The sequence below is a fragment of the Gossypium raimondii genome, chromosome 13 (genome assembly GCF_025698545.1).
Source record: "Gossypium raimondii isolate GPD5lz chromosome 13, ASM2569854v1, whole genome shotgun sequence".
In the NCBI taxonomy this organism is placed as follows: domain Eukaryota; kingdom Viridiplantae; phylum Streptophyta; class Magnoliopsida; order Malvales; family Malvaceae; genus Gossypium; species Gossypium raimondii.
The window spans coordinates 52,764,128-52,784,894 of NC_068577.1; the positions used below are offsets into that span (position 1 = coordinate 52,764,128).

General features: G+C 35.5%; 1 protein-coding gene and 1 long non-coding RNA gene across 3 annotated transcripts; both read left to right on the forward strand.

Moving 5' to 3' along the window:
• The first annotated feature begins 1,536 nt into the window (after positions 1-1,536).
• LOC105782341 (uncharacterized) lies at positions 1,537-2,984 on the forward strand. The gene is made up of 4 exons (XR_001129790.2): positions 1,537-1,755; positions 2,321-2,383; positions 2,466-2,827; positions 2,967-2,984. It is a non-coding gene; the product is annotated as an uncharacterized LOC105782341 (long non-coding RNA).
• Positions 2,985-16,265: 13,281 nt separating this feature from the next.
• LOC105782440 (E3 ubiquitin-protein ligase RFI2) lies at positions 16,266-20,419 on the forward strand. 2 transcript variants are annotated; one of them, XM_012607179.2, is made up of 6 exons: positions 16,266-16,786; positions 17,412-17,581; positions 18,071-18,126; positions 18,833-18,858; positions 18,951-19,335; positions 19,678-20,419. In XM_012607179.2, the coding sequence occupies exons 1-6, from the start codon at positions 16,600-16,602 to the stop codon at positions 20,153-20,155; spliced, it is 1,302 nt and encodes a 433-aa protein (XP_012462633.1). In that variant the 5' UTR covers positions 16,266-16,599; the 3' UTR covers positions 20,156-20,419. The 2 variants fall into 2 exon arrangements, with proteins under 2 accessions (XP_012462633.1, XP_052482289.1); XM_052626329.1 differs by lacking the exon at positions 16,266-16,786 and adding an exon at positions 17,114-17,300.
• The last annotated feature ends 348 nt before the right edge of the window (positions 20,420-20,767 follow it).

The following is a 20,767-nucleotide window of genomic DNA, read 5'->3' on the forward strand; positions in this document are numbered from 1 at the left end:
TTTAATTAAAATTGAGTTTAGTATGGAGGACAAAGCTACATATTTTTGATGATGCACTCAATGAAATTTAAGATATTACAACAAGACAAAGCTAAGGAAAATTTGATGTAAAGTTTAGTTATAAGGGCTTAGATATTTAAAAGTCAACTCGTCATTTCATTTAAATTAATATGGCGGCTGGTAGTTTTGTGTTCCTACACCATCCCATTCAAATATTAATTTGAAATCAACCAATTTATGCTTTATATTGCTTTTAAATCTATATTTTATTTTAGATTTTGATTTTCTAATTTAATCCTAAAGTTATGTTTTTTTAAGGGAATAGTAAAATATTAAAAACTTTTTTTCTTTATAAAGGTAGATATTGTTTTTGTTGGAAAAATATGATTGCAAAATAAAATCGTTAGTATTGATTGGAAAATAAATCAAGCGTAAACAAAAGAAAGAATCGATGTACCGTGGAAGAACCACTGCCTTAAAAACAAAATCGTTCTGGTTGGTGTAATCGTGTAGTGGACGTTACTCTCAAGGTTAACACGCAACTTCAATATCCGTACACCCTTATAAGGAAAATGGAACGCAATTGGTATTACTCTTCTTTGAGGAATCGGGGAATAATATAAAAATAAAGTTTTAAATCTAGTTGGAAAAACTTAGCCAAAAAAATCACATTAGATTCAATTCCCATGAAAGGTCGGGGGAGTCATAAATAGTCCTAAACAGAATTTCCTCTAATGTAATTGTAGTAAGATGCCAAAGTTTTAGGGAAAAGACTCATTTTTGTTACTTGTAAAAATGAGGAGAAATTCCTCCTATTTATAGGATTCTCAAAGGGGCAAAGTGGCACAAAAAATTCAAGAACCATATCGCAACGGCCATATTGAGATGATCAGATTCCAACGGTCATTTTATAATGGTAAGATCTTTTACATGTTTAATTTCATATTTATTTAAAAAAATGTTATTTAAAATTTTCACTTATCATAATCTCGTATTATTTTATGAAATTAATTTACTTACATCCATTTAAACTTGAGGCACATTAATTCACAGGTTTTAACATAAATTTTCTATAAATATACCTTTACATAAATTGTTTTTTTCTTTATTTACAACTTGAGTATGGCATAAAACTAGTATTTATTTTAAAGTAGTAGTTATATATAATATTTTGTTAGTCAGAAATCAAATTTTATTAAAATATGGAAAGAATATCTTCCAAATTTGTATAAAGCATGTTTATTGAGATTGTTGACAGTATTGAATGCAAAGATAAAGCATTAGTCAAGAATAGAGAATTCTTCATATCCATCCTTTCAACCAACATAAATTAATGCTTGTTAGAATGATTTTTTAAAGGGAAAAGAACAAAATAAATTGCAAGGAACAGCATTATTATTGTTTTTATTTTTTTATTCTTTTTATAATAACTTAAAACATATCAAAACAAAAGGAAAGGTTCCCACCAGCACTGGGCTTGAATCCAAAAAATAAAACCAACCAAATCGAAAGCAAAAAGTCGGAACCAAAACCAAACAGGAGTGGCCCATGAGAAAACAAATTTTAAAAAAAGAAATCAAAATCAATAGCTGGACACCACATCACCATCTCAGCTTTTGATGATTACAGATTTCAAAAAATCTATCTTCTGCTATCGATTTACCATGAAGGTCTTCCTTATTCATATCAGTCTGGTTGTCTCGGCCGCCATTTCTCCTGTTCGCGACGAACATAGTCTGGAACACCACCCAACAGGTAATGTCCTTCTCCCTTTTCCAATGCTTCATGCGCAAGAATATGGGCATATCCATTCTCTGTTCTAGGGATAATATGAAAACCAATCTCCTAAAAATGAACCTTTTTGTTGTGAATATCTCTGATGAGTGCCCCAATAACCGATTTGTCGGGATCTGTAGTTTGGCATTTCTTTATTACTATTCTTGAGTCCCCCATTATTTCCAGAGTGCTAATACCCATTGAAATTCCTAACTGAATGGCTTGTAACCCTGCATGTGCTTCCACCGCAAACGGAGATGGTATTTCGGTATGAATAACTGTCTTTGATACCAAGATCTCGCCCCCCACATCCCGAACTACTAGTCCTGACGCAGATCTGGAAGAATGCTTGTCAAAGGCTGCGTCAAAATAAATTGTCACCCTCGTTCTCCTTTCAGTCTGTTTGTGGCCTCTGTCTATTTTTAGGGCGAGTTTCTTATCCTCTAAGACGTTCAACTCAGAAATATAGCTGTAGATTTGTTTCAAAATATCCCTACCTGTCTTACTTTTTCTTTCATAGATTAATTGATTTCTATGTGTCCAGATTGACCATAGTCCATAGCAAAAAAGACGACACTGTTCACTAGTCCCCCGACTAAAAACCCAGGTGAACCACTCCCACATACTTTGAATGACGTTATTAAAAACCTAGGAAATATTTAAGTTCTTCCATACTTCAATTGTTGTAGGGCAATGCTGGAAAATGTGATTACTGTCTTCCTCAGAGTTACGACATCGGGGACAATAAATTTCCACAGCCACTTTTTTATGCTTGAGATTAGTTAAAGTAGGGATGTAATTCCAAGAGATTCTCCATACTGTAATTTTAACTTTTTAAGGAATATGTAAATTCCATAGTTTCCTGTGAAAATCTTTAATCTCGGTCTGTATAAGATTATTCCTAGGACCCGAATTAGCCTCATGTAATAGTTTATAGGCACTTCTGACTGAGAAATCGCTTGAAGGTTCTCCTCTCCACACTTGGAAGTTGTCGTGTACTATCTCTGCCAAAGGGATCTATAGAATATTCTTTGCAGTATCCGCATTAAAGGTATTAATAATTATATATGTTTTCCAAGATCTATTAGTGGCATCAATCAAATCCAATACTAACTTGATCTTTACATTGTTGGCATTATTCTGTAATCTTTCTGCATCAACTCCCCATATCCATAAATCACCCCAAACAGAAATTCAATCCCCCATGCCAACCCTCTAACATAGACCTTTCTCCAAGAGTCCCTTTGCTGCCCAGACACTCTTCCAGGTAAGCGAAGGTAAATTCCCTAACTAAGCACTAATAAAATTCAAATTCGGATAGTATTTTGCTTTCAAAACTCGGGCTAGCAAAAAATTTGGAAAATTAACAAGACGTCATCCTTGTTTAGCTAGTTTCTAAACCACCATTTTCTTTTAAGGAACATAAATCCTTCCAAGCACACCAGTGAATACCTTTTTTACCTTGACTTTTTTTCCACCAGAATTTAGCAATAATACTCTCCAATTCAGCGCATAAAGACTTAGAGAGTAAAAAAAAAAACCATAGTGAAGGCTAGAATGGGTTGAAGAATAGCCTTTATGAACACATCTTTTCCTCTTTGAGAGATATACCTTACACTCCAATTATCTATCCGTTGCTTAAATTTATCCTTTAAAATTTGAAAAGACAATTTCTTCGTTCTGCCCACTATATTGGGAAGACCAAGATAGTGTTCTGGGTCATTTGAGCTATGCACACCAATGACTTTGAAAATTATTGTTCCGTCCCCCTCTTGCGTATTAGTATTAAAAAATACGGTAGACTTATCATAGTTAACACACTGACTGGAGTAATTCTCATATTCGTGCAAAATCTGTTTCAATAAATAAGCTCTTTTTTCTGTAGCCTCTCCAAATAAAATACAATCGTCTGCAAATAATAAATATGAGACCTGCAGACCATTTCTACTTGCCTTAACCCCTTTAAGTATGTTTCCCTTCATTGCAAGCCGCATAAGACTAGAAAGGCCTTCACTACCAATTAAAAATATGAATGGGCTCAAATGATCACCCTGTCTAAGTCTTCTAGTAGGGTGAAAATTTTCTCCAATATAGTCATTAAAGACTACTGAATATGAAACTGTAGATACGCATTTCATTAAAGAATCAACCTAGCCTGCATCAAAACCCATTTGCTTCATCATCTTTTTCACGAAATTCCATTCAACCCTATCATACACTTTACTCATGTCTAATTTCACCGCCATAAACCCTTTTTCGCCCCACATCCTTATGTTTTAAGGTATGTAAAATTTCATAAGCCAGCAAAATATTATCCGAAATCAACCTCCCCGGTACAAAAGCACTCTGTGCTAGATCAATGCATTTATCTAACACTTCCCGAAGATGATTTGCAATGGCCTTAGCCATCAATTTATAAAGCACGTTACATAAGCTAATGGGTTGAAAATAAGTAATATTTGAAGGGTTTGAAATTTTTGGTATTAACACAATATTAGTTTTATTGATCGGACTAATATCCATACATTTATTCAATAGTTGTAGACAAAAGGATGTAACATCTTCCCTAATAATTGGCCAACATTTCTGATAGAATAAGGCCGAAAAACCATCCTCCCCTGGCACTTTTGTAGGACCCAATTCGAATAATGCCACTCGGATCTCCTCCTTAGTATATCTCGCTGTTTGTCGAGAATTGTCCTCATCAAACACATAACGATCAATTCTTGACAAAATATGTTCATGATTCCCCTCTCCCCAGCTGAAAACAGATTCTGAAAATAAGATCTAGCAATTACTTCCATTTCCCGAACCTCCTCCATTTCCCTACCATCATCAAATTGCATTTTGCGAATAAAATTCCTTCTTCGTCGTTGTGTCGCTTGTTTATGGAAAAACGCAGTATTTCTATCCTCAAATTTCAACCAATTCACTCGCGCCCTCTGTTATCAATAGCGTTCATCCTTCTCAATCTCAAAATTAAGTTGAATTTTTGTGTCAATAAGTTCTACCAAATTTTCATCATCCCTTTCGGATTCCATCAACTCTACCAGTCTAGAAGTTAACAGGTCTTTTTTCTCTTTTTGACTTCTACGAATTCGATTAGCCCATCTCTCCAAACCTTACACTTTCTAGCTTTTGTAACAAATCTCATGTTGAAGTACCCCAGATACGTCGAACCTCATCAGTGAACGAATCCTCCAAAACCCTCCAAGCTTCGAACTTGAAACTTCTTTTAGGCCACCATTTGTCTTCTCGTTTCGTAATGATAAGCATTGGCAATGATCTGAAAAAGAATGCGAAAGATATCGACATCCATTCCTCTGTAGCCACTCATTTATCTAAACATTCTTGAATATTCGTTTCTGACAAATTTCCTCTTTCCTGTGTAAACCAGTTTCCAGAATAACCCACATCCAATAGATGACAATCTTCCAACCATGGAAGCTCCTCAGCACTATGCAGATTTTTATCCCACGACTCATCTTTATCCTGTGTATAAAGAGTGCCATAAAAACCAGTATATCTCTACTTGTTACCTTCGTCATTGTCTTCGATTACCACATCAATGTGTCTTTTTGAAAAAAGTTGAAGCGTAATATTAACATTCCCACGCCACGCCAAACATAACCCTCCTCTAAAACCAATCGAGTCAACATCAATACCATTAGGAAAACCATAACTTCTTCGGAATCTTTCCATCTTATTCCTATTAATTTTTGTCTTCATAAAAAATACCATTTGGGGATTATATATCTTCAGCGAATGCTGAAGCCGTCGCACAGTCCGTGGATTCTCCAAACTACGGACATTCCAACTTAAGATTTTCATTGCTCTCGGTCGGCTTACCTTTTGGCAGCCGCTGATAATAAAAGATTATTGTTCACCATCCTCCTATTCTTTGAGGCCAAATTATTGGACTCTTCGCCAACTATCAACCCTTCAGTCTCTCCTCTTTGTATCTTTTTCCCCTCCTCTACTATTAAAACACCTTCTTCAACATCATGGTCCATTGCAAATTAATTTTCCTCTTTTGATTGATTTCTCCCTTTTAAAATAGGAAGGCGAATTCCCTTCCAGATTAAATCCTAATATGGGATCAATATAGATCCACAACCAGAGTTATTTATCGCACCTCATATTCTACTTTCAGTTGCCTGATTTCCATCAAGATTTCCTCCCCTTGCTCCCTCTTCTCCCTCACGTAACCAAACACTACTTTGTGCTCGAGCTCTTTTAGATTGTGCTCGTATTGAAATATCCCAGCCCATCTCAGTAATCTCCACACCTAAACGCATTTTCGCCTCACAGAATGAGTCACTATGTCCTAAACGACCACAATAGAAACAAAAAAGTGTTAACCTTTCATATTTGAACTTGACATATGACCGATTTTCATAAAACATAACCGACTTTTTCCTCTTTAAAGGGTATTGTACATCTAATTGGATCCTAACTCGTAAAAAATTTTGATATCCCTTCCTCATATTAGCTCCATCATATTCCAAGAACGTGCCTATGAAATCACCTAATCGCTTTGCCAAAGCCTAAAAAAAAACCTGTAGGAAAATCGTGAATCTGAACCAAAAAAGGTGTCAAAATTAAATAGACTCTTAAAGGGTCTTCCCTCCACTGCAGCGTATGTAATAACAACAGATGATTATTAAAAGTCCATGGTGAACCCTTTAAAACCCTCTCCATATCCATAATATGAAAAAACTGAAATAAAAACATTCTTTCCCCTAGATCCAGAATTTGGACACCTCTGATTGGATGCCATAGATTTGCCATGGTGCTTTTCATAGCCGAAAAGTGAATAACGCTAGCTGTTAGAAAGCATCCCACCAGGAGAAAACCCCCTTCTTCCTTTTCTGGGATTGAAAAATGTTGTATTTGTAAAATCGCTTCTTCTTCATTAAATGTTAAACCAGCAAATTTAACTTCCATGAAGGCTGATTAAATTTCAAACGTTGAAGACAATAATCGAAAAAAAAATTCAAGAAAACAACTGTCGCCACAGATTTTATTTCTCTTTTTTAAGTCATGAAATATTAGTAGAAATTAACCTCAGTTTGGTTTTAGGAAACAAAAATTAACTTTGTTTTCATTTTTTTTATAAATGTTAATAGAGAATGTGATTAATTGAAAATTTTAAAATTATTTTTAGAAAATAAAATATGTGAAAATTTAAAAAAAAAAAAAAATTGATTTTTCACTACTACTTTGTAGGTTTGAATTTTTTTAAAAAATGGTTTTAATTTTGGGTAAACTACAAAAATAGTCACTTTTGTTTACTTGATTATATTTTAGTCACTTATGTTTGAAATGTTACGTTTTAGTTATTTACATTATCATTTTGTTATGAAGTGATCACTCTACTATTAAACTCCGTTACCTCCCTACAGTCCTATGTGACAGTCCAAATGGATTTTAAATGTTAACTTAGATGTCTTACGTGGCAATCCAAATTAAATTTATTTAATTAAAAACCTATTTCCATTCCAACAACGAGATATCTAAGTTGACATTTAAAACCCATTTGGATTACCATATAGGATTATCGTTAGAGAGGTAACGGAGTTTAATGGTAAAATGATAACTTCATAACAAAATGATAACGTAACATTTTCAATATAAGTGACTAAAATGTAATTTGAGGCAAATAAAAGTGACTATTTTTATAGTTTACCCTTTAATTTTAAATAATTTGACTTTATAAATTCAAACCCGAAGCTTTACATGGTGTTTCTATTTGCAGGGATAGCCCAAGTATTTCTCATCTCTTTTTTTTTTTTTTTCTAGATGGTATTTTTCTATACTGGATGAGTGTAATATAGTGAAGTAGATTCTAGCTAATTATGAAGCGACATTTGATCAGGTAGTTAATTTTAGAAATCGGGCATCGTGTTTGGTTTTAACACAAAACGTTCTAAAAAACAGTAGGTTTGCTCTACCTTGAATGTGTGGTTATCTCTTAATGATGGGAGATATTTAGGGTTTCCTTCTCTTATCGGAAGAAACAAAAAACATATTTTTTTTTCTTTTATTAAAGAAAGATTGGCGAAGAGGCTATTTAGCTGGAATAACAGATCGTTGTCAAAGCCAGGTAAAGATGCAGTCTTGAAGACCATTGCTCAAGTTATTCATGTTTACTGTATAAGTGTATTTATGTGGTCATTGAATAATTTAGTGGGGTTCTAACAGTGACGTTTCTCAAAAATTGCACTGGGCTTCGTGGGAGGTATCAGGCAGTAAGAATGATATTCAGGTGTTCGATGATATGTTTGAGTTAAGCACAACATAGCTTACTCGCAAGGTGTTTGTGCTGGTTCATTTTCTAGTTTAGCATTTCTGTTAATGATTGATCCTGGCTTATGAATTAAGTCTGTTATGATTGGTACAGCTGTAACTTGTTTGTTATTTTTGTTATCGAATTATCTAGAACACCTGAACTGCTATAAGTAGCCTAGGTGCTACTCTTCATTCTAATGCTTAAAATGATGATTAAAAAATAGAGTGTTACACTCACAAGATCTCTCTCTCTTGTTTCTCATATTTCTTTTTCCTATGATTTTTTATCTGTTATTTTCTTCTACTTCATAAATGTTTTTGATTTCATTATCTTTTATGCTTTGCTTTCAGAATACATCACTGTTATTTTTTCATACTGTAAGCAGCTTTTCGACATGGTATCCGAGCCACAAAATTGATGATAGTTAGCTGCTGTTTGCGTCTGCCGTATGTTTGATTAAATGTCTCTGTAAGCTGAATCTTTTGTTCTTCAGCTCTTCTTTGTTCGTGAGTGATCTTTGGCTGCAATGTCTGTCAATAATTCAGAACAAAATGAATCAGTGAATAATGAAACCGTGAATCCTGCTTTTGAAGTTAGATCTGATGCTAGTAAAGCGTTTACTGCCATTTTAACCAAGAAAATATCTTTGTTGATTGATGAAAGCAATTTTCTGTGATGGAAACAGCATGTTTACCTAACTTTGAAAACGCATAGGTTACAAAGGTATATAAAGGGAACTATAGCTATTCATCCTAGGGTGATTAGTACTGATTCGGGGTTACAAATAGAAAATCCTGCTTTTATTTCTTATGATTAACAAGGTTCTGCTCTTGCGTCATGGTTGATGTCCTCAGTCAGTCCCTCTCTGTATACGTATCTGGTTGGCCTACACTCTGCTTTTGAAATATGGAATAAGCTGAATCAAATATTTGCTCTTCACTCACGAACTAAGAGAATGCATTATAGATGCATGTTGCATAATGTTAAGAAGCAAGATAAGACAATGAGAGAATATCTAGCTGAAATTAAGTAGATCTTTGATGTGTTGTCTGGATGTGGTCAAAATATTCATGAAGAGGAACAACAATCTGCTATTCTTAATGGTTTACCTATCGAATATGAGAATATTGTTTCAATTATCACTTCCAGCTAGCATCTTTATGACCTTCAGGGAGTTGTTTTAGCTTTGTTGGATGCAGAGGCGAGGATAAAACTTCAGGGAAATGTCATGAGTATAACTGCTAATGTAGCCGTGCAGCAGCAACTCTCAACAAACAGTAGTGGTAACACTAAGTCGAATGACCAGACTCTTAGTTCTAGCTCTGAAGGTATGAATGTACAGACCAGACCATATTATCAAGGTCATACTAAGGGCGGGTTTAGGCCACGTGGTAGTGGAATGTACTCAAATAATTCGAGATTTCAATGTCAATTATGTGGTAAGACAAGTCATTTGGTCTCTAAATGTTTTCATCGATTCGGTGCTTCATTCACTGGTATCTCTGACTCTATTGCTACTAATTCTCAGTCTTCAAACTATGTTAAGACTTCTGAAGGTGTGAATGGTTTTTATTGTTATCCTGGTCCCACTACTGGTTTTACTATGTTTAGTTCTCAAGTTGGTCATCCTGGTTTTACTGGGTTGAACACTCAAGGTAATTTTACTAGTTCTGGAGGACTTAATGTGTCTGCACATATACCTTCTACTGGAATGCCTCCTGCTCATGCTGGTACTTCACATATTGCTGCATATAACTGCAGCATGCCGGTTGTCAGTAATCTTAATCCTGCAAATCCTTATGTCATGTCTTATAACAATGGTAATCCATTTGCTAGTGGTGCTAGCTCATTATGTCCAGGTTCTACTCAAGCTGTTTCAGAAGGTAACCGGATCTCTCAGTGTGTGCAAGCTACACTGGCAGTGGTTACAGATCCGGCTTGGTACCCAGATACTGGTGCAACTGGGCATCTCACACATGATTCCACCTTTTTGCAGCACTCTAACCCTACTACAGGTATAGTTCAAGTCGGTAATGGTTCTTGTATCCCTATTGTAAATACTGGTACTGTAATTTTTTCAACTGATCAAAAAGAACTGCACTTAAACAAGTTTTATGTTACTGATATTACCAAAAATTTAATTTCAGTCTCACAATTCACCAAAGACAATAATGTATCATTTGAATTTTTTCCTAAATACTGTGTTATTAAAGATCTGACTACACAGGCTGTTCTGGCACAATGAGTTGAAGTCGATGGTCTTTACAAATTGGATGTAAATCAGAAATTCAGTGCTCTTCCGTATCTCTCGTCTGATCTTTCATGCTTTACCACTAGTGTTAGTTCAAATAATAATGATTGTGTGAAATGTGAAAGTTTAACTTCTCATGAGTTGTGGCATCGTAGGCTAGGACACACTTCGACACACAATCTTTCACATCTAGCTTCCACATCTGCTCTTCCTGTCAAAATTCTTAAGGATTTTCCTTTATGTGTTGCTTGTCAATATGGAAAAAGTCATAAACTACCTTTTATATCGTCAACCACTAAGCATACTTCTCTTTTACAACTTATTCAATGTGATGTTTGGGGACCAGCTCCATGTGTGTCTTCTGGGTATAAATACTATAATTCGTTTATTGATGCATATTCAAGATATGTTTGGATTTTTCATTTGAAACAAAAGTCTGAGGCTCTGTCTGCATTTCTTGTGTTCAAAAAGCAAGTTGAAACAATGTTTGATAAAAAGATTAACGCATTGCAAACTGATAGTGGCGGAGAGTTTAGATCATTTGCATCTTACATGTAATCTTTTGGCATACAACATAGATTAACCTGCCCTCATACATCTGAACAAAATGGTTTAATTGAACGAAGACATAGACAAATTGTAGAAATAGGTCTTACTTTACTTGCACAAAGTTCCATGCCTCTAATATACTGGTCTGATGCATTTACTTATGCTGTTAATATAATAAATATCTTACCTTCCAAGGTTATAGATAATAAAACTCCTTTTGAAAAATTGTATCAAATTAAGCCTGATTACTTTCTTATTCGTGTTTTTGGATGTCATTGTTTTCCCTTGTTGACACCTTATAATCACAACAAACTGCAGTTTCGATCTATATCTCGTATTTTTTTGGGCACTGTTGATAATCATAAGGGATATAAGTGTCTTGCACCTGATGGTCAAATTTATATATCTCGACATGTTAAGTTTCAGGAAGATATTTTTCCTTTTCAATAAAGAATGAAATGCCCACTTCTTCACTTTCTTCATTCACTCTATTTACTACAGTACATTTACCTATTGTTTCATTACCTGATTTAACTATTAATACTAATTTTTGTTCTTCCTTGCAGCAATCTAAGTTGCAATCACCAATATCTACTGCTCACCCATCTCATTCTCCAAATTCTAGTTTTAATCCGTTCAACTCTCAGATCACTCAACTACTTCCTCACACGATGAGCACCAGTCTCAAAATTCTCAAAATTCTGCATCTGTACCATCATTTGAGTTACTGCCTAAAGATATGCCAAACCAGTCCCAGCTTAATAGTCACCCCATGATCACAAGGGGCAAGTCAGGTATTGTAAAACCGAAAATCATCTCTTATCAAGTTACTAATATACCTTTTTCCCCTGCAGATATTCATGAAGCCATGAGGTTTCCTCAATGGCAACAAGCCGTTCATGATGAGCTTGATGCTCTGGTGAGAAATCAAACGTGGGACTTAGTTCCCTTACCACCAAGCCGACATGCTGTGGGATGCAAATGGCTGTTCAAGGTAAAGAAACAAGCTGATGGTACTGTGGATCGCTTCAAAGCCCGGTTGGTTGCCAAGGGATATGCTCAGAAAATAGGCTTTGATTTTCATGACACGTTCAGTCCGGTAGCAAAAGCAAATACTGTTCACACTCTCCTCTCATTGGCAGTTACTCATGGTTGGGAATTGAGGCAAGTAGATGTAAACAATGCCTTCCTCAATGAAGATCTTGTTGAGGAAGTGTATATGCAACAACCTCCCGGTTTTGAGCAGCGAAATGACGAAGGTCAACCTCTTGTTTGCAAACTACGAAAGGCCCTTTATGGTCTCAAACAAGCACCGAGAATTTGGTTTCAAAAGCTCAAAGATTTTTTGTGTTCCAATCTACATTTTCAAGCTTCATGTGCTGACCCTTCTTTATTCACACGCCAAAACGAAGGAACTAGGGTGTGGTGCTTGGTATATGTTGATGACATTAATCTTATTGGTAGCAATTCGAAGGAATTAAGTGATGTTATCCATCAGTTAAACACAACATTTTCTCTTAAGGATTTGGGAACTCTGCATTATTTCTTGGAGTAGAAATGCATAGACATAATGGAACTCTACATCTATCGCAGAAAAAGTATATTCGTGAGTTAATCAACCGTGCTGAGATGACTTCTGCTACCTCGGTACCCACTCCAATGGTCGTGTCTCCTACTCTTACTTCAACTGATGGTCAATTCTTACCTACATCCAAGGCTGTTTTATATAGAAGCGTTGTGGGTGGACTTCAATATGCATGTCTTACTCGACCCGATATAGCCTTTGCTGTAAACAAACTCAGTCAGTTCATGCACTATCCAACTGACAAGCATTGGGTGGCAGTCAAACGAGTGCTACGATACCTCCAAGAAACTATCGAGTTTGGCCTGTATTACACTCCAACGGAGCAGGTTGATGTTACAGACTTTTCAGACTCGGATTGGGGCAGCTCTCTCGAAGATAGGAGGTCTACTTCTGGTTTCTGCATTTACATAGGTGGCAAACTCATTGGTTGGTCATCCAAGAAGCAGCATGTTGTGGCACGTTCCACATCTGAGGCAGAATTCAGAAGTGTCGCCAATACTGTGGCTGATATCACTTGGTTCATTCATCTTCAGACTGATCTTGGAGAACAGTATTGTGGGATTCTAACTATATGGTGTGATAATTCTGGAGCAGTCCAGATATCAACAAATCCTGTTCTCCATTCAAAGATGAAACATGTTGAACTTGATCTTCAATTTGTCCGGGAAAAAGTAGTAAAAGGGTGATCTTCAAATCAATCATATTGCTGCACACAATCAAGTTGCAGATCTATTCACTAAACCTTTAAGTGAATCTCAATTTGTTGCACTGCGATCAAAGCTTGGATTATGTCAACTCTGCTCAGTACCCACTACTTTTGTTTTCTCAGATGAGGAGAAAACATGGGGAATATCAGGCAGTAAGAATGATATTCAGGTGTTCGATGATATGTTTGAGTTAAGCACAACATAGCTTACTCGCAAGGTGTTAATGCTGGTTCATTTTCTGGTTTAGCATTTCTGTTAATGATTGATCCTGGCTTATGAATTAAGTCTGTTATGATTGGTACAGCTGTAACTTGTTTGTTATTTTTGTTATCGAATTATCTAGAACACCTGAACTGATATAAGTAGCCTAGGTGCTACTATTCATTCTAATGCTTAAAATGATGATTAAAAAAATAGAGTGTTACACTCACAAGATCTCTCTCTCTCTTGTTTCTCATATTTCTTCTTCCTATGATTCTTTATCTGTTATTTTCTTCTACTTCATAATTTTTTTTGATTTCATTATCTTTTATGCTTTGCTTTCAGAATACATCACTGTTATTTTTTCATACTGTAAGCAGCTTTTCGACAGGAGGCTCTTAGTGCACAAAAAAATTATGGTGGCATGGGTTTTCGTGGGAAGCAAGGGTAGAGAGTTTTATCGGACGTCGACTCCTTCCGTTGAAAATTTTCAAACTGAGATATTTTTATCTCTCATTTATTTGGATGAGTATTATTGCATCGAAACGTTTGTTCTAAGTGGAGATTAGTTGATGGTGCCACAATAAACGTTTTTAAGGACCCTTGGCTGTGTGATTCTAATAGCTTTTTTATTCACACAGTTCCCTTGCCCGGTTTTGAGGATATGAAAGTTTGCAAGTTACTCTTTGTTGATGGACAGTCTTGGGATAAAGAAATGGTGGAAGGGGTACTTGCGCCTTATGATGCTGATAGAGTCTTTAAGCAACTAATTTCGGTCACGAATGGGTCGGATAGCTATGTGTGGCATTATAGTTCGAATGGCACTATACAGTGGAGTCTGCTTATATTGTTGCACACTCTTACACGTCGGCTCGGCTGGTTATCCATTGGAAGACGCTTGGCAACGTACCTAGCATAGCTCATTGCCACCGAAAGTGAAAATTTTCACTTGGAGGTGTATGAAACGTTTTCTTCCTTGCAAAGGGAGTTAATGTAACGGCCTAGTGTTGTAGATGTGGGAAATAGAAGATCTAGATCATGTCTTTTTCAATTGTTTCTCTTTTGCTGGCGTCAATGACGTGCATGGTCCCTTGGAGATAAGTGTATTTATGTGGTCATTGAATAATTTAGTTCTCACATTATTTACTTCGCTAATTCGTATCTATAGGACTGGCGTGATTCCTAGTAGGATTTTGGTAGATTGCTAGCTGCTAATGATGCTTTTAACAGGTGCTGCTAAGCAGTGGAAGAACCCACCAAGGGGAAGACTAAAATGCAACGTTGATGCAGTAGTTTTTGAAAGTGCGAACGTAACGTTCTGGGCAGCGGTCGTGCGTGATTTCGGAAGCTGTTCTGTCCGTAACCGTTCAAGTTCTCAATTAACCGAAGGGATAGCGATGCGGGAAGCGCTTTATCATAGCTTAAATTGGTGAGTTTGGATGACGTTATTACGGGAGCCGACTATTTTGCGTATTGCTAATGCTTTGAAGCATAAAGTGTTCGACAACTCAAAGTTAGAGTTGCTGGCCTCGAGTTGTTCGGGAGTGCAGCCGCCCAATATTACAAGGGGCCAAAAGAATAAATTTTCAGATTTTAATGTGAGAAAAAAAAATTCAAGACTAAAATAAATTAATTAAATGTCTAAGGTTTTTAGTTTTTCAGATAAATGTTTGCTCACAAAATTTTCAGTTTTTATTGTATTATATTTTATAAAATTTTTAAAAAAACTCAATTTATTTAGAGCTCAAAAATATTAAAGCTCATTTTCAGTCTCTTGATAGGGTAGTCTTATTGTCGGCTAACTATTTTGATTGTAAAATTACTCCAGTTTTAATATCAATTTCAATATTGATAAAACAATAGAATATATAAGTTTGGGTGTAACGGATAAATCTATTGGCTCCTCTAATCGTAATAATGAAACTTTCCTTTAAATAAATATTTATGTGTTTTAGCTTCTTTTTTCCGCATTTGTATAAATTTAAATTACACCACTAAGATTTTCATTAATATAAAGAAACTACATATATATCCAATATACAAAAAATATATATATATATAAATATATCATATATGTGAGCGAATGTTGCTAAATCTATTACTACTTTGTGGTTAGCAAAATTTGCTTTATCACCTCCCATTCTATTATAAATGTATGCATCCATCCTTACTTCATTTTAACTTAAATTTTTTATTTATTTTTAATATTTTCAAACTTTTTAAAAGTTAGTAAATAATTAAATACAAAACATATGGATTTTTTATAGTTAGTTATTACATTTTTAAAGGTAAGTGATGATTTCACTTAGCGGAGTCAGACAGAGCCGGGTAAGTAACTACTACAACCGTTCTATACTGTTAAAAAAATCCCACTCGACCTTTACTTTCCAAAAGAAAAAAAAGCACTTCATTTAGAGCAGGTCTGTTCAAAATCCCTATATATCACATATATAAAATACAATTGCTTGATAATTTAATTTAATATATTTTAATAATTAAATACAATAAACTCAAATGATATGCAAATTAATATATTAAATATTTTGCATTAATTGCATATCATACATATAAATTTATTTTATAATACTTAAAATTATCCATAAATCCTCCGCTTTTATATCATATTTAAAATTATGAATTAACTAAATATAACTAGACTTGATTCTAAAATTTGGTAGCCCAATTTCCACCCACTGATTTTGTGAAAAAAGGGAAATTAAATTAATTTATTTGGCAATAACAAATGTCAATGAAAAGCAATCCAATCCGTTGAACAAAACGTTGAAAAGGAATCTAAACCTTCGGATGATTGTTGTTCAGACAGCAGTTATTTTGTAATCTAACCCCATCATCTCTTAAGATATAAAGGAAATTGAAAGACAAAGACAAAGAATAAAAAACATTTTTATTTTTTATTTTTAAAAAAAGGCAAAACAAAAGATAAAAGAAAGGGATTTTTCAATTTTCAGTTCGTCTCTCATTTTCTTTGAAAAATATCTAATTTCGCTGTTTTTGTTTGGTCAATCAGAAAACGAATTTAAGACGACGGTTCGGTTTTTGTTTTTGTTTTTGTAAATTTATCCGATTGGAATCTGAGGTTGAGTACGTAATAAGGGAGGGAGAGGAAGAGGACGTTGATTTATACGGTGTCCTATTGTCTTTTAAAGGAATTTAGGTTTTGAGATATTGGGGTTGGATTAATTTTAATTTTAAATTTACGTTTATAACTGTTTTGATTATGGGATTAGGGAGTAATGGTGGGGAGGATGTGGTGGTGGACGACAGTGATGGAGGCGATGGTGGTGATTGCGAAAATGGAGGGAAGTCTTTCGGCTCGGTTTCATGCTCGATTTGCCTCGAAACGGTTACTGATAATGGGGATCGGTCGTGGGCTAAGCTTCAATGTGGGCATCAATTTCATTTGGGTAAGTCAAAATTGTCAAGATTCGGAACTGATTTTTGTCAATGAATTTTTTTTTCTAAAACTGGGCTGGAAAGATCTGAGCTCTGGTTTGCTCATTTGATTTATTGGGTGTGTTTAGTTTTGGTTTGATTGATGATGGAAATGAAGAAATCATAAGGATTGAACCATTTTTATCGCTTATGCTATTTTATAAGCTGAAAAATGAAAATTTAGCTTCATAAACAATGATGCTTAATTATATCAGGATCAGTTCAATGGAGCTTTGATATTTCAAATAAGTTGCTCTTTCTTTCTTCTTCTTTTTGTTTTTTCCTGTCAATTGCTATGGCTGATTAACTTTAAAATGTAATTAGTTTTTGCCTTTCTTAGAGACTATTAGTAACCAGGAATCAAATTAGAAGCTAAAGTTTATCTTTGCTTGGATTAGCTATATTATATATTTTGGATGAGCTGCAGCCTGGGAAATGGCTACTGGCAGGGACATTAGTTGAATTTTTGAAAGGATTTGAGAGTAGGTATGTTATTTTTGTTGGTTTGGTTGGGAGATAATGTTAGAAAATGATTGTTTAAAATCTGTTTTAAAAGTTCTAATTGATTACTATACTGTTTGTAATGATTGTCATCAGACTGCATTGGTTCAGCATTCAACGTGAAGGGTGCGATGCAATGCCCTAATTGCAGGAAAATTGAGAAAGGTCAATGGCTTTATGCCAATGGTTGCCGTTCATATCCAGAATTTAACGTGGATGATTTGACACATGATGAGGACCTTTATGATCTAAGTTACTCTGAAATGGTAATGGTTTATATTGCCTTGTTTGAATTTACATTTCTTTTCTGCATATCGATATGTTTAACCATCTCATCACTCATCCCTTCCCTTCCACTCCATATCAATTTAAATGAACATCAATTTTGTTGGTTATTTAGTGAGTGAACTTGATTTTTGAAGCTTGTAGTTAATGAACCAAATTTCTTTTTACTGAAGCCGAGTCAGTCTTCTTCATTTGTGTTCCTTAAGTGCAATAATTTCTGCCTAAATGGGAATTTTGACAGATTATGGTTTGAATCACGCTGCCTCTATTCACAGCTTTGCAAACCTATACAATCCTGTCTACATGTTAGTGTTTGCTTTTTGCCTTCTTTGGCTTTACTTGTGCATTCACTTTAGACTTGCAGATAAGTCAAATTGAAAGCTATTTGCTGCTTACTACGAATAAGTCAAATTGAAATCTATTTGCTGTTTACTGATTTAGTGTTTTTTTTTTTAATATTCTTTTTGCAGTCATTTGGAGTTCACTGGTGTCCATTTGGAAGCTTAGCACGACTTCCTTCATTCGAGTAAGCATGCACCCATTAGATGTTAAATCTGTGTAGTTTGCTGCTTCAATTTTTCATAGCTGAAATGTTGTGGTTCTTTATCTCTTCTTCAACATCGAATATCTGCCATCTTTTATTTTTTGCATGTAATCTTTGTGACAATAACTGCAAGAGAGACAGAGAGAGAGAGTATGGTGGAAAGCTGGTATCTTCTTAGTTAAATACTGATTTGTGGTGGCAAAATGGCATTGGAGATCAAGAAAGTAGTGGATCTGCCTTTCACCCTAACAAAATTTAACATAATACCAGCTTGAGTGTAATGCAAGTATTGACAATTTAAAATCTGAAACTGATGCGAACCAACTTCAAAACTTATGTTGATGATTTTCTCTGTCAGTTGCGAATTCACTCTGTATAAGATACTACCAATGTATAAGAGGTTTAAGCACCAGACACATCTTTGGGCTGGAAGTATTTCCTGATCTTAAAGTTAATGGAGTATAAGAGTATCATGGCATAACTACAGCCTATTGTTTATTTCATTGGAAGTTACAAAGTGCTTATTACTCTAGGTTGGAAAAGCTGCTGTAGTATAATGTTCCCATTTATTTATTTGACACGCATCATTGGAGTTTTGTTTGCCTAAATTCTTGTCTTGTTCAAGTTTCAATCATGTTCTCTCCTTAACATATCTTTTTTTTCTCTCTTTTTCCTGTTCTTTTTTCAGGGTAGGAGAGTTTTCATCAACCTCATGTAAGATTTTTCCTTGTTTTTCAAGTAGTGTTTGTCTGTTGTGGGTTTTAGTGGGGCCAGATATGCTGATTATAAGTTACCCTGGAATGCAGATCATGAGTTACTGGGACAGCAAGCCATCTTTGCTGAACATTCAGCATCTGCTGCTCATCCATGTCCGTATGTAGCTTACTTTGGACCAACGGTTCATCCCTCATCCTCAAATTCCGGTGGAAGTGTTTCAGATAGTTCTAGTTTCAACGGTCACTGGAATGGTCCATCAGTGCCTAGTGAGATGCCTACATCTTATGCTTTTCCTGCGATGGATCTCCATTATCATAGTTGGGAGCATCAGTCCACTCCATTCTCCACATTTAGCAGCCGAATAGGCAGTTCTGATCAACCTTCAAATCCGCCTATAAATCAAAGGTCCACCAGGAGCAGTTCTGATACACCAAGATCAGCATCTTTTATGCATCCGCTTGTTGGCGGCCACAGGTATTCCTCAACATGACTGACATTTGTGATTCAATTGAGTTTTTACCTTTCTTTATGGAAAATAGAACATCTGTAGAAAATTTCACCATTTCGTTCAGCAACAGAGCAACCATTTTCTAGAAAAACAGCATCGATCTCTCCCCTTGAAGGGACAACTCCTTCAAAAAGAATTGCTTAAATGAGACACATAGGGAGCATAGAGCTTGATTTTATGTCTGCTGCTTCCTTTTGTAGACTTAAATATCATTCAGAAAACAAAACTTTTGTTGCATGGTCTCATTTTTGTATGGAACTTTTTTATCTGCTGCTGATTATTTTAATCCAATTGCTGTAATGCTGCAGTTCTGGTGCAAGAGCAGGGAGTTCCGTTGCTCCGTCATTGATCCCTCCTTACCCTGGTAGCAATGCTCGGGCCCGTGATAGAGTTCAGGCTCTCCAGGCATACTATCAACAACATCCCAGCAATTCGCCAACCATACGGACACCCATTTTTTCTGGCTCCAGAAGGTCAAGCGGTCATAGAAATCATGCTCAAGCTGGACCCGCAGCCTCATCATCTGACCAAGTGGGTGGCTTCTATTTTATTCCGTCTGGTACATCAGGCCGTAACTTTCAAGAGGCAGAAAATCCTTTGTCAACTCGGTTCCATCCTTGGGAAAGAGATCATCTTTCTCCGTTTTCGCTAAACCAGGTTGACAGAGAATCGGGTTGGAATACATTCCATCAATCTGCTACTGGTGCACCAGATCCCAGCATAAGATCCAGCAGTTTCCGCCAGAGGCACGGATCTGAGAGGATGCAATCACAAAATCATTCGTAGCTTATATCTTCGTCCTTTACACCCTTATTGGGTGAAGCAAACTACCCTACTATGAATGAAACCAAAAATGTTTTATGTATGCTTTGAGAGACGATATATGGTGCTTGAGACTGTCAATCTTGGCAGGCTGGAAAACTGAGGTGGCCCCCGAAAAGAAAACAATCATTTTGGTAGGCCCATGGTGTTTGTGCTGGATTTGGCTTCCCTTTGGCTTTGAGGATATATCTAATAAAATCTCAGGAAATCGATTATTTGATAGTATAACTGGATTGCACATTAATAATTGAACCGAATGAATCCAGGCTTACAGTGAAATTACGATATTCGCTTATAAGTAGACTGGGTCTAGGCTTAAGCAAATTGGCAAAAGTTCTAATTTAGGTGTTCATTGGCAAAATTAAAAACCAAAATTTCAGGGCATTTCTTAAACTCTTTCCCGGCATAGGTGTGTGAACAGGACGAAGTTACTTGGGTTTAGTTCACTGGAACCAGTTGCACTCAAAAGTATCCAAGCCACTACTAATCCAATTAGAATCATAATTCATAAGTCGAGAGCTATTTTTTTTAAAAAAAATTGATTAATATTAAAAAGCATCAATTCGGACTGAAATT